Consider the following 14,067-nt stretch of genomic DNA (forward strand, 5'->3'; position numbering starts at 1 on the left):
GGGAAGAATATTCTGGATGGAGGGAATGAACAATTTGTGAAAAGGTTCTCCAGTAGAAGTGTGAGAATATTTGAGGGACCTCAAAGATATTAATGGAGCTGGATAGGTGTGACTGGGGAAAGAAAATGGTAAGAGACAAGCTCAGAGAATGAACAGGGTGAGGTCAGGTGGCACCTTTACAGAACCTGATAGTAAAGAATTTGGCTTTTGCTCTGAATGAGTAGAGAAGTCTTTGCAGGGTTTAAGTGGTAGAGGAATACCATCTGATTTCCATTTTCAGAGGCTCCCTGTGGTTGCCAGTTAGAAGAGCACTGAGATAATCCAGATGAGAGACGTTGGTAGTCTGGACAGAACTGCAACAATAACATTGGTGATAAATGATGGTTGGATTCTGTCATGCTGATAGATCAGATGGAGTGTAAGAAAAAGAGGAGTGTGAATAAAAAAATAATAGAATAAAGGAAAGGAAGAAAGGCAGGAACAAGAGGAAGATTGGAGGTAGGGGCTGTATGTATGAGTGCATGTGTACAGGGGCTAACTAACACGTCGTTAGGGCTTCTCTGGAGGTCAAATAAAGAATGCCAGGACTTGAGTGCCACCATGTGAGTCTTGGTTTCTAGACATACCTGAAACACCAATTTACCCTGGCTGGATTTCTTGAGTGTTAAAATCTGCTGATACCGAAGTAAAGTTTAGTTGTGTGGTTAGGGTTAGGGTTAGGGTACCCACTGTAAATGTGTTAGACTAGTGGCCTCGATTGGGAAGTTGGATGGGGGAAGCAGTAGGAGAGCAGTGAAAATTTGGGAAGGAGAAAATCTTACCTGCTTCTCTCTCCAGATGATGGTCACCCTGGAGCCTAAGCCTTGGTTTCCAAGGCATGGATAAGATCTTGTGAGGATACATGTCATTATCCCCCAATGCAAATTTCACCATACAAAGGGTAGTACATATATTATTTGCATTTAAGTGCTTTATTATATTGGAATTGCAGTGATATTATTAACATTTGTACAAATGCACAAAATCTTGTCTCTTCTTGCTATAAAGAGATGTAAAAATCTGACCTAGTTGAACAGTCTTAATGAACTCATTGTCCATTGGTAACAATAAATGTCTTCACGATGCAACAAAAAGCTTAACATAAAATTAAACATATTAAATGCTGCTGCAAGTATTTACATGTATGTACCCCCAATTTTTTCTCCTTCCAATAAGGAAGGTGGTTGCTTTACAAATAGACAAACAAACACAAATGCTTTGCTGTTTACAATTCCAAACAACCCCACCCGCCCCAAGTGACAGCACCGTTTTTTGAGGACTTCCTTAGTTAACACTTAGGAAAATGCTAACTTTGTTTTCTTCTTTTAATTCTATTTTTGGACAATACTTATATTCCAATTGTCCTAGAACACTGTATTCGAACTGATCCATTTTTTTTTCCTGGGGCTTTTCGGAAGATCCCAAATCCCATGTCCTCTGTAGGGAGAACATTTCAAGCTTATCTTTTCTCCAAGACAAACCTCAAAGGCAGAACTCCTCTCTCTATGAGGCAGGTGTGGATTTAGCAGAACGAAGAAGGAAAAAGGGTGAGTAGGTCTTCTGTTCTACTGGCTGGCTGGTGGGGAAGGGCCCTTTCTCTGAAACCCCCTCCACTTCAGCGTGGTTGATACCTTTCATCATGTCCTATAGCGTCTAAAGACTTGGTATTCTAAAGGAGCAAACTAGATTCTAATGAGCTTATTGTGCATACGATTTTAATGATGTATTTAAAGCTAATTTATTCAAGCTCTCCACATTCTCAGTCCTGAGGCTAAAATGATTCTGTTAAAAAAAAAGTCCTAGAAAGTTCTATAAAATGAAACTCAATGTAAGAAAATCTTCAATGGCTTCGGAAGAGCTTTCCAAATCCTGGCTTCTAATGAGCTAGATGTTGTAAGTTGGTCTAAATAGAACAGCTGATAATTATTGATCCCCCTGTGATGATAAACTTGGAAAGGTATCAGAGCGCCACTTAAGAGTATTAATCTTTTAACAAATGCTGGCGATTTGGCCTTACCCCCACCCTCTTCAATTTGTGGTTAAATAGCTTTTTTTTTTAAAAAATAGACAATTTATAAGAAAAAAAAATATATAAATGCTCTTTAAGCAATTTGGCTATAAGCATTACATCACTGAAAAACTCCACAAGAAATAGTAAAATATTTTGAATGGACATCCACTTCTTCAATTTCACAACATGATGAGCAAGGGTTTTTTTCTGTTTGTTTCTTTTCTTTGTTTTGGTATTGGATTTTACTTTTAAGTTTATTGCTTCAGTGTCTTCTTGTCCTTTCTTAGATTATAATTGTAAAAAAGAGGTGCTGTCCCTAATTACGGTACAAGGCAACACTGTATTTTTGAAACCAAGAATGAAATGGTTAGGGCCACAGTTTTTTCAGCAGCCCAAAGAGACGATGGTGAGGACCTCAGTCCAACATGCACAGTGACGCACAAAAGAATAAGTCTCCTGGCTCCTTCAGGACACTTTGGTTTGGAGGATGAGATAGAAAATTCTTAAGTATAGCATAGTTGCTGCTTCATGTCTGTTACATAACATTTGAAAAAATCATGCTATGAATAAAGGGATAAAGAGTATAAACTGGCTCTTTTCCTTGGCATTCTCGTAGCAGGCTTCACCTAGGCGGATGTGAGTAACGCGTCTTGGCTATGCTACTGGTGAATGCACACAAATGTACCTGGGGCACATATTCCATAAAATATTTTAAATGATGCAGTTCAGAGCCTTAGAGGAAGCTTGGGGGAGGTAGGGGGCTGGGAAGGAAAGAGTGAAGGCAAGTTTGAGGACAGGGAGGAGGTTCGAAAGAGAACGAGAGAAACTGACAAAGATTACAAACGCTAAAGTGCAATTTTAAAATATAAATTATTTTAAAAGCAGAAGAGAGATTCTAAGTCGCTACTGTTCGCATAGGCACATTTTTATTCCAATTTAAACATGTCGTTTCCTTTCCCTTCTCAGATACACTGCATAATGGAACTTGAATGGCTTAAAGCTACTGCACACGGTTTGCGAAGGGACAAGAAAAGCACCAACAAGGCTAAATAGTGCAAGGCATTCTAGGAAGTTGGAGTGCAGTGGGGAGAAGCAGAGATGAAGCTGTTTTTACACTTTAACAAGAGAGCTGTTCCAGTTATAGTTACAGATTCCCTTTAGCTGAACTCTGCTTCCTAAAGGAAAGAGCTTACTTTACAAGTGAAAAAAAAAAAAGAAATAGATGATTTAAAACTGTTCTGAACATAGATTAAAAAACAACTCACAGAACAATAAAAATCCTTGAAATTTCTATGCACAGAAATCTAAACAGACATTTCCACCAGATGATGGAGAACAGCCATTTGAAACCCTGAAAAAGGAAGATATACACATCGAGAGTAGTTAATTAAGAACTAATCCTTTAAAAACAAGTAGAGCCTACAGAAGAATATTGTTCAAATGGAATGTTTAAAAATAACATTTATTAATAAATATCTTATAAAATTCTAAATTAATAGATTCCTGTTCAAATTTTGCTTTGGTCCTTGAATTCCACTGTATACACACATACATACATATATATTTTCTTAGATGGTTTTTATTAACCAGAAAGAAGCACATTCTATCCTAACTGGATGGCTAGGTTTATAGCAGTTATAGATGCTTAAAACCCCCCAGCCAATGGCTGGTCTTTTCTCACAGCTGGTTGATTTTAATGACAAACTCAACTGACACACGATGATTTACTGAACTAACAGAGCACAACTACCTGAGCATTCACCGTGGATGCCCCTCCGTTCAGAACACGTGCTGCGCTCGATTTCATGAACCCGACAGGCTCCAAACAGCAACCGCTCCGAGTAAGTAACCCTTGTGATAAGGACGCAGGCAGTGACAGCATACAAATTGCTCATCCCCACAGGCCGCGTAAAGACTCCGACGGGTAAACACTGATGTGCGGAGACAGGAGAGGGCTGAGGGGAAGGGAAAAGGGAAAACATTCAACCTCACACCAGGCCTTAAAATGAGTGCATTCATCCACAGGGAGGATTTCCACTCTACTGTCCCCGTATATGTTGAAAAATGTCTTTAGGAGGAACAATTGAGATGGGAATAGCTCAGAGTAGGTGACAACCAACGCGGCAGGAACACTATCAGGCGTCCCTATCTTGGAAGCTAGTTCCCATCACAGGAGGCAGGGGAGGTGCTGTGGAAGTTTCCAGGCCAAGTTGGTAGTGTCTTCAAAGGCAGATTCTGCTGATAGCAACCCACCTGGGAACAAGGAGAGGCAGCGCATTGCTGCCAGCCCTCCCCTCCTAGCATGCGTGCGCTGAAGGTCACTGCAACCCATCTATGACAATATGAATGCTTGGCCTAGTAGCTGGGAGGGAGGGGAGAACAGGGCAGAATGTTTCCTCAGATTGGCAAAAATTGTGGGGCAAGAAGGATAGATGTTCAGGCAGACCAATGATTCTATGATGGTCTGATGAAAGCCAGGCTTTCAAGTGAAATATTTCATATTGATAAGCTGAGTGCTAGATTTGACCAGTGAGCCCTTCTGCTCAGGATTTCAAGAAGCGCTGATGACTCGCTGGCATCTTCCATTTAATCTATTTCCACACCACTAATGAACATACCTAAAGGCCCTGGTATAACAAGAAGACAGTGTATTCTAATTATACGTTGAGGCCCATTTGCTAACGTGTGTGTGGTTGGTTTGCCTACTTAGCATAAAAAACAGACATAATTGAGCTATACATAATGCACATCAGTCAAACTGTCAAGTTGCTGAATTAAGAAAACTCAGGCATGTTCTTAACTGCAGAGGCTTTCGGTTTCACAACTAAATATTTCAATTAAGAGGTGGAACAGAAGTAAAGTAAACCATAATTTTAGTGACAGCCCACTCCTTGGACATTCTGATATCACCAGTGGATTTTTAAAAAATCCATTTCATTAAGTGCTATGCATGCAGGAAAGAAAGAAAATATTTTTCACTTAAAGCAAAACAAAAATAAAATAAAAATTAAAAAACCCAAACAAATATTTCAATGAGCTCTTTCTCCTTTTAAGGGGGACACCTAAATGGTCCTAGGAAGGAGTTTAGAAAAAAATTATTTTTGATTTCAAAATAGAGATAAGGCTATTAACTGCTTTTTGAGCTAAATCCTAAACTTCTTATGAAGCCAGTTTGGTTAAACCATTTAGCTATTCCTGCTGGGATTCAAAACAAAATAAAACAATCATGAATTCAGTATTTAAAATACTTAAAAATGATATGTTTGTCTAAAATATAATAGAAAATCCTTTTCTCGTTTGTTTTTTTCTTTTTTTCTCTTTTCTCTTTTTTTTTTGCTTTTGTTTTTGTTTTGATTTTTTTAGATCATATATCCAAGTTATGAGTTTTCCTGGAAACTCAAAACTTTCTTTTTGAAAGCACTGCATACATGAAAAGATTGTTGATAAATATTGATTTAAAAAGCAAGTTATTAGATAAAACTAAAACTAGTTATAAAAACCATGCTTCATGACCCTTATATTTTCTTTTTTCCTCCAAAATAGATTATTATACTACAGTAAGAGAAAAAAAATCACATCCTTCCCTATTCTGAACTCTTAAAAAAGCTACACATTTTGTAAAATACTGTTCTTTTAAATCCCATAATCTTCCCCTCTCTCTGTCTGTCTCTCTCTGTCTCTGTCTCCCTTTCTCTCTCTCTCTCTCTCTCTCACACACACACACACACACACACTCATGTTTGGAGGTCAAGCATTCACATAGAGATGAAACACCAGCCCTGCCTAGAGCACTAGAGGAAACATTAGCCCCCATTACTTGTGAGTTGTGATATGAAAACCTTCACCAAGTAAAATGGCTTGTTTCAAGGAGGCACAACTGTCTGCTTTTTATAATGGGAAAGTCCAGAAGAGTTGCTGAAAATGTAAACCAGAATTATGCAGAAGAGTGGAGTAGCCATATCCATGGGATCCTTTCAACAGCCAGAGTGCTTTAACTGTGGTGGAAGGGCTGAGAGCAGCTCTACGGAAACATGAGGTTTTCTTTCTCTCTTTGTTCCTCCAGTAGTTTGTCCACTTTCACCCACCAGAACAGCAAAGACGGTTCCATAGGCTTAAGAAAAAAAAATAATAAATCTTAGGCTATTAGCAGCTGATGACTGAACAATGTAATCCGTGTAGTGAATAGAGCCCTTCTGCATTATTATATAGTACATGGATTTTCGACATTATAGACAGGCCATATAAAACCAGTTGTAATTCGAGGGTGTGATGTTATAGCCTTGCATCGTAATTTGGACTTTCACAATTGAGGCTTATAAAGCTCCCTTCCCTAGTGTCTCCACAGCTGGCATTCAACAGTGCTTCACCTATGGCTAAGCCACCTTTTATTTGTTCTGATTATTAAAAACATTAAATCAGGCACATTAAACGTCTCCTGGTTACTCTTGTGTAAAAAGCAAGAGTTGAATGAACTCCAGCTGTGGGTCACATGCAAGGGAAGCCATGGCTAGGTCCACATTAGGGTTTTTTTTTCCTTTAAACATTATTTTCTTCTTTACATGCAATGCTAAAGGGAAAAAATAAAATAGAAGAAAGTAACAATAAAAAGTCAACAGGGAGCCCAGGTAAAGTGGAAATGGAAAGGAAAATTGGGTAGTCAAGGAAGTGGACCAAGAGGAGGAGGAGGAGTGGCGAGATCCTTGCTGATTTTATTTGGACATCAATGGAGCTTCTATTAATATTTTTTTAATAGTAAGAGAAACAGTTGTGGAAAAGGCTCTATGTTTACCTGGCATTCTGGTGACATCATAGCACAAACTCAACATGAGTTATGATGTCATCAGACTCCACCCCCCAGTCGCCTTGCAATCTGTTTACCGGACATCTATGCACGCCTCATTTTGGCTAAAAGCTGCAGTTTAACAAGATTCAACATTTCAGGCAAAGGGTTTGACTGATAAGAATGAAACCATGACTATGTACAGAAAGAGTTCAGTTTATAAACAAGTAACTGGTACCAGAAAATTGGAGAAAAGCACCAAAGCATTTCCCAAGCTGATAGATTATTAATTGCATAACTCCCTTTTTTCTTATATAACTAAGTATAAAAGACAACATTTCCATAATAACTATAAAAATGAAAGCCAGTCTTTGAAGGGCTGAGGAGTCTTCCAGGTCTGAGTTAATTCTAAAAATGCCCTTAAAAGAAAGGACGCAGGATATGCAACAGCTCTTCTTGAAGGCAAGGTGCGACCCACAGATTTTAGAGGATGGGGTTCAGGTCTGTTCTGTGAGTGGTGAGCTGGCTGAGGGTAGAGCTTCCTACCACCTCGCTGACTGCCGAGGAAGTGGTGATGGTGTTATGCTGGATGACCTGCTGCTGCGAGCATGCGGGGGTGGGACTTGCAGGAGGGCTACTCTCTGGACCTAGGAAAAAGCACACAAACACACCAATATAGCTCTTTCCTGGGGTGGGCTCGGAGACTACTCAAAAATGTTGCTAGGGGTTTGCTAGAAATAGAATGTGTGTCATGCATTTTCTCTGGGAGGTTAATTTCAAAACTTTCAACTGTCGGTCACAAAGCTATGCCTTCCCAGTCTACAGTTACCAACAAAGCCATGCCTTCTAGGTCAGCAACATGACTAGATGTGTTTGAGTCACGGCCTGTGAAGTCCCTATCTTGTCTTTTCAAAGATCCATACGTATATCAAATGTGGAAAAATACTCACATGTGGTGGGAGAATCTGTGCTGCTCAATCTAAAAAATTATTTGGAAAGAAAACGACCTTCAGCTGTAAATCCCCGCTCCTCCCACTGTTCCCTACTGAATTAGCATTGAACCTATTGATGTTCCAGGTTCCAATATTGGGATCTAGAAAAAGGGATCCACTTTACCTATTGGTAAACTGAGACAAGCTCACTCGCTTTTCAGCCCAGTGAATAACAGGCAGCGTATCCTGGGGCACTGGATATGATTCATCTGAAGCCTGTTTCCCAGCCCATAAAAAACTGCTAGCCCACTGGTAATTGGGCTCTTACTGGCTGCAAAATTGGAATTTGGTGGGATTTTTACAACATGAAATGCCAGGGAATGTCTAGCCATAAATGATCAAGAGGTGGTGGGCGTGGTGATGAACAAGTGTCGGAAAAGAAGGATTCCCCCTGGTGCAGTAGTCTGGCAGCTGCTCAAGAATTCTTGCACTTTATCCACCTAGGTGTGCAGTCTAGACTTTACTTTTGTTCTTTCAATAAATCCAATATGAAACTAGTGGCAAAAACCTGGGCACTTAAAAAAAAGCAAAAAAGTCAATGACTTACTGAGATATCCTTGTGATTCTTTCTGCATGGCTGTTATGGGGCAGTCTTTATGTGTTAACAACAGCTGCTTCAGCTGTGCCACCTCGTTCTTCAACATGGACACTTCGTTCTGGAAAGAGACAGATCAGCATCATGTTAAGAAGACCAGAGAAGACAAACCAAAGGCCCCATGCACTTTCAACACTGAACTGGTACACTTCTGTTACATCTGAATGACATTAATACCATTATTATACAACAAGATTCACCTGAAAATGTGTAGCTTGCCTTCAATTTGTCCCTCAGTCTTACCAGGGGCTTTCTGAAGAGACTAGGTTTTCAATCAAGAGCTGAATTCTATGAAAAGTTACTTGGGTGGGAACTCTCCATTCTACAATGACTGCGTGACTCTAGGCAGGTAACATAACCCAGCTAAGTTCCAACAACCTTGGATGGGGATGAAAATAGTAGAAAGTTCTTTGAGTTGTTGTGGGGATTAAATGAGGTAATAGAAGCAAATACGCACAGCAATGTCTAGCACATACTATGCATTCAGTACATTTAGCTCTCATGGCAATTATCTTCAGGCTACCTTACAGGCTAACACTGATCATGAGTAGAAGGTGAAGGTGAGACACTGGGAAGAATTGTGTGGCGGGATGGTTCACTTCAAACTTAAATGCCCTCAGAATAAGCTGATTCCCTCAAAGAAGTTCTTAATAGGCTACAATTCAACAGAGCACGACCCTATGCCTGATGCCACTTAGGAGAAGGCACGGAAGGGTATGCTGCAAATGCTGGTCCTCTACTAGTGGAATCGGGTTAGTCCAGGCAGGCAAAGGACAACAGAGTTTAGCACCGTGATGGAATAAATTTGATTGGTTCATTGATTAGTTTGGCTAATTTCAGTCTATATAAACTCATTTCCCCCTCAATATCAGGGTATTGTGGATTGTGTGTGCATCTTAAAAATTGACTTAGGTAAGTATCTCACATCTCCACTTTATGTAGTAATTTTAAAAGACAGGTTCAAGGTTCATAGTTTGTGGAATAATGTATGTGGCACCATTGTCTACAAGCACAGTTGTCTACTACTATGTGGATTTTTCCATAGATACAGTGCGACATGATTAGCAGTTGACTGAGTCTGAGGATGCAGAACCATGGATACAGAAGGCTGACTATGGGACTTGAGCATAAGTGGATTATGGTATCTGAGGCTAGCCAATACCCAGGGACAACTGTATAAATGTAGAATAGACTCTTCCAAGGTGCTTCCACTTGATAAAAGTAAACTGTAAATGTTGCACTAGCTCACATAAGCCGTTTTATAGTTGTGATAAATAATACCTTCTCTTTGACCAGTGTTCTTTGTGGCTGCCAGGCATTACATGCCACATGAAAGAGACTTTAAAAAAGCATGCACACAGAAAAAGGTGTTTTAACATTGCTGTCATTAAGTTGTATCTACACTTTCAATATGAACTTGGCTTTTCAGGCATGTATTTATCACCTAGGAGAGTAAGTTTGGAATTCTAGAAGTTAATTAAAATTTTTTTTGGAAACTTGTTTCAAAGAATACTTCCTATTTCCAAATTCATTTGCAAAATACATTATAAGCAATCAAATGTTGAGTAGCATAAATAAAAAATAATAAAAATCTCTTCTACAAAGGCTTTTCTCTTTCTTCTCTGAACTAAACAAAATACAAATGTCTATCAGATGAAAGGGTGGAGGGAAGAATCAACTAGGAGACTGGGATAAACATAAATACACTACTATATACAAAATAACTAATAAGGACCTACTTTATAGCACAGGGAAGTCTACTCAGTATTCTGTAAAAACCTGCATGGGAAGAGAATCTAAAAAAGAATGGATATATGTATATGTATAATAGAGTCACTGCTGTACACCTGACACTAACACAACATTATAAAGTAACTATAATAAAAATTTTAAAAGAATGCCTATCTGATAAATTAGCATTCATGATGAATACGTCACTTAATTTCACAGGAAAATTGCTCTTAAATTTGAGAACGTTCAGGAAGGTGAGCTGCGCTTCCACCTCCAAATAAGTATGATTGATAATGGGCCCCGTCAAAGCTGAAAGTGACCCTTGTCACTTTGGGGGTCAACAGGACAACTTTATTTATAGGACAATTTATTTCAGCCTTAAACATGATTTTTTTCCCTCTGATTTTATGCTCATGTAAATTCAGACAGTCCTCCTTGCTTTTCCCAGGTCTCCTTCTGCTTAAAATAGCCTGTGTAAAAGAAAGGTACTTTTAGACCATCAAGTATAAGGCAGCCCCTGGTTAAAAACAGACACAAACTGAACAAAAAAACGAGAAAAAGAAAACTAAGATGTATGAATGTGTATATGCTGCTGCTGCTGCTGCTAAATTGCTTCAGTCGTGTCCGACTCTGTGCGACCCCATAGACGGCAGCCCACCAGGCTCCCCCGTCCCTGGGATTCTCCAGGCAAGAACACTGGGGTGGGTTGCCATTTCCTTCTCCAATGCATGAAAGGGAAAAGTGAAAGTGAAGTCGCTCAGTCGTGTCTAACTCTTAGCGACCCCATGGACTGCAGCCTACCAGGCTCCTCCGTCCATGGGATTTTCCAGGCAAGAGTACTGGAGTGGGGTGCCATTGCCTTCTCCATGAATGTGTATATATTTGGCCTCAAAGTGAAATGTGATGATTTTAGTGGCATTTTTGTCTATGGATAGCAAAGCACTTTATTAATAAAACAATATGTTGTAAGTATAGAACCTGAAGCCCTGGGGGTAGTGAGAGTCTGTAAAAATATAGGAACCTGGAGATGACTAACCATTATTTAAAATCACCGTGATGATTGACCATTTAAAGATATATGTGAATATGGACATATTTCTTAAAGTAATATATAATCATTTAGCTATGTTATAATTGGAAAATGAATGTTAATTAATATTCTCCATAGACAGAACTATTAGCCTCTGTCTCATTTATATCATGCACACATAAATATGATGCTGATAAGGACTAAATAAAAGTCTAATGGCCATAAAAACAACAGAAATTCACGGGGAAACTTCCAGTAGAAAAAGGAACTCTCAAATGAGGGTTGAGAATAACAAGGTTTGGCTTCCCCAGTTGCTATACCAACCTAGTGTAAAACAAGGTGGCTGGACTAGTTTTCTAGTTACTTTCTGTAAGATAGTTTTTTATTCTTATTTCCCAGACTTGGGATTGAAACTGTGTCCCCTGCAGTGGGAGCATGAAGTCTTAACCACTGATCTCTAGGGAAGTCCCAGTTTTTTATTCTATGTTTCTGTGTCACTTTCTATTGAGAATGCTAATTACCTAATAATCTAATGAAGGTCTCCATCTGGATTTTTAATTCACTAATTAACTGCTTTTGGTATTCTCAAATGGGCTCAGATATCAAGTCTTACGTTTCCTAAGGGAGCCAGTTCTAGCATCCCCTTTACTTCCACATCTTATCAGGGCAGATTCCAAAGGAATATTTATGGTTTCACTTTTGTGGAAAATTTCAAGCCCATATCTCACATGTACATTGTGAGAGTCTATTAGAGCCTTCCTCAGATTCCATAAGGGAGCCTCTGAGTTAAGAAAGGTTGAGAATCACTGCCCTAGAGGAAGCAGAGTTCACTATGCACAAGCATCATCCATCCATATTGATAGGTACTGACAGATATCAATCTATGCTGATAGACCAATGATGTAGGAAATACACAAACACTAGACACATTGTAAACAAAAATTCTTTTCAAGGTAACATTACTAGAAGTCACCTTGAATACATTTTGGAAGAGAACAATCAGACAGCAAATGTTTCAAAATGCATGAAAGAAATCAAAAGTGGCCTGCAGTTCTGCTAGGGAAATTAAGAAAAAAAACACACACAGGACTTCTGCAGGCATTTTCTTATTCTGAATTACCTTGCTTTATGAACTGAGGCAAATCACCAATTTTTTTACTCCCCTGTGTAGGTTATAACTATAGGTCTTCATACATAAGCACTTTGCAAGAGCAAAGTATTAGTAATGAGGGGCTTCCCAGGTGGTTCAAAGATAAAGAATCTGCCTGCAATGCAGGAGACCTGGGTTTGATCCCTGGGTTGGGAAGAACCCCTGGAGAAGGGAATGACTACCCACTTTAGTATTCTTGCCTGGAGAATTCCATGGACAGAGGAGCCTGGTGGGCTATAGTCCATGGGGTCGCAGAGTCAGACATGACTGACAGACTAACACTTTCTTTTTTAACTATTGATTCTCCTGCTGAAATCAGCCTTTAATTTTTTTTGCCTTTTTTCTAAACCAGTTTGGGTTTGCTACTTAAAAGGTTAGCTATTTAAATAGGGACTGTGAGAGTATAGATGTGGTTAGATTAATCTGTTCTTAAATCCATAAAGTTGCCTTGGGATGAAGTAGCACCCCTATAGAGACATTCAACACTATAGTAACGTACTTGAAACAAGGACTCCAAGAAGTCCCTAAGAACTACATTTTCAGTTTTTGGCTTTGGGGATGTCATTTTGTTAATATGATAAACTCAGAATGCTTTTTGATGCAAGCAGTAGTCCATGCCAAAAACATAATTATCAAAATGATCCCTACAACATAGTCCCCCTGCCCATTGGTTTTTTTTTTCCGTATAGATTAACTGAGGCCAGGTTTTGTTCATTCTAAAACAAAGGACTTTCGATTTGTACAGCAACAGTTCCCATCTGGCCTTTTCTTGTGCCAAGTCCCAAACCTGGGCTTGTGTGTCGAAAATTTCAGCAGCGACTTAGGCCATGTGTCTTTGCACTGAAAAAGAAAAGCAATTATTTCCATGGGTGACCAGATGATTTCCATATCATCTACTGAACACAAGCAATCCACTGAGTACCACATTAGCCGATGGTGAAGTTAGAACTGATCTTAGCTACTCTCTCAGTGAAAAGAATGTGGATTCTTTCATAGTTTAAGAACTTTCTAGAATGAAAGATCACAGAGCAGTGGGTTAGGTCAAGAGAAGCCTTGCTTGGGTCTTCATCCTACTACTTGCTTGTTGTGTGACTTTTGGGAAGACTCCTCATGTCCTCCGAGCCTCAGTTTCTTCCTAAATAAAATGTAAAATTGGTGGTTTTTAATATTCCCCTCAACTCCTATACTTGCATTGACCTCTTGGGCAGAGATTTGTTGTGAGATGAGGAAATGAATTTTGGGAGTTGATTTTGTTTGCTCAGCTCTGATTTTTCCAATCTGAAGCTCTGCAGCCTAACCAGAAGGTTCTATGCTGGAAAACAACTCAAAGGTGGCAGCTGGCCATCCAGACCTTGGATATTCCTTTTGGCGAGAGTTTGTTTGTTTAGCACCTTCCATTTCTGTTTACTTAAAATTTGACTCACTGGATCAGCCTCAAGAGAGACACCTTTTTCTTTTGACAAAGGTCCAGTGAGAGAGAGAGAGGGGTCGTTCAAAGGTAGCAGAATCTGCATCTCCTCTCCAGCATCACATGGCCTGATATAGAGCTCTCAGCATCCCCGAAGACATGGAACCCCTGTGGTCTCTGTCAATCTGAAGCAAAGCAGTGGTTGGAAAACACCAACAACTCAGCCTTTTCAGAGACTGTCCTTCCTCAGGCACTGCTTTAACAACCAAAAATATTGGTGCCTGTTGAATGAGACTTTTTTTTCTGGTTTTCAGAGATTAGATTTCTAGTA

General features: G+C 39.4%; 1 protein-coding gene across 3 annotated transcripts in view; it reads right to left on the bottom strand.

Moving 5' to 3' along the window:
• Positions 1-952: 952 nt before the first annotated feature.
• The window catches only part of CREB5 (cAMP responsive element binding protein 5), a 439,163-nt gene continuing 426,048 nt past the window's right edge, over positions 953-14,067 (bottom strand). For all 3 annotated transcript variants that reach the window (XM_070787904.1, XM_019958835.2, XM_019958834.2), the window contains 2 exons: positions 8,370-8,478; positions 953-7,477 (listed from right to left, as the gene is read on the bottom strand). In XM_070787904.1, coding sequence (XP_070644005.1) covers positions 7,314-7,477; positions 8,370-8,478 — 273 coding nt within the window. In that variant the 3' untranslated portion in view covers positions 953-7,313. The remainder of the gene's footprint in view (positions 7,478-8,369; positions 8,479-14,067) is intronic.

Source organism: Bos indicus, chromosome 4, assembly GCF_029378745.1.
Source record: "Bos indicus isolate NIAB-ARS_2022 breed Sahiwal x Tharparkar chromosome 4, NIAB-ARS_B.indTharparkar_mat_pri_1.0, whole genome shotgun sequence".
NCBI classification, from domain to species: Eukaryota; Metazoa; Chordata; class Mammalia; order Artiodactyla; family Bovidae; genus Bos; species Bos indicus.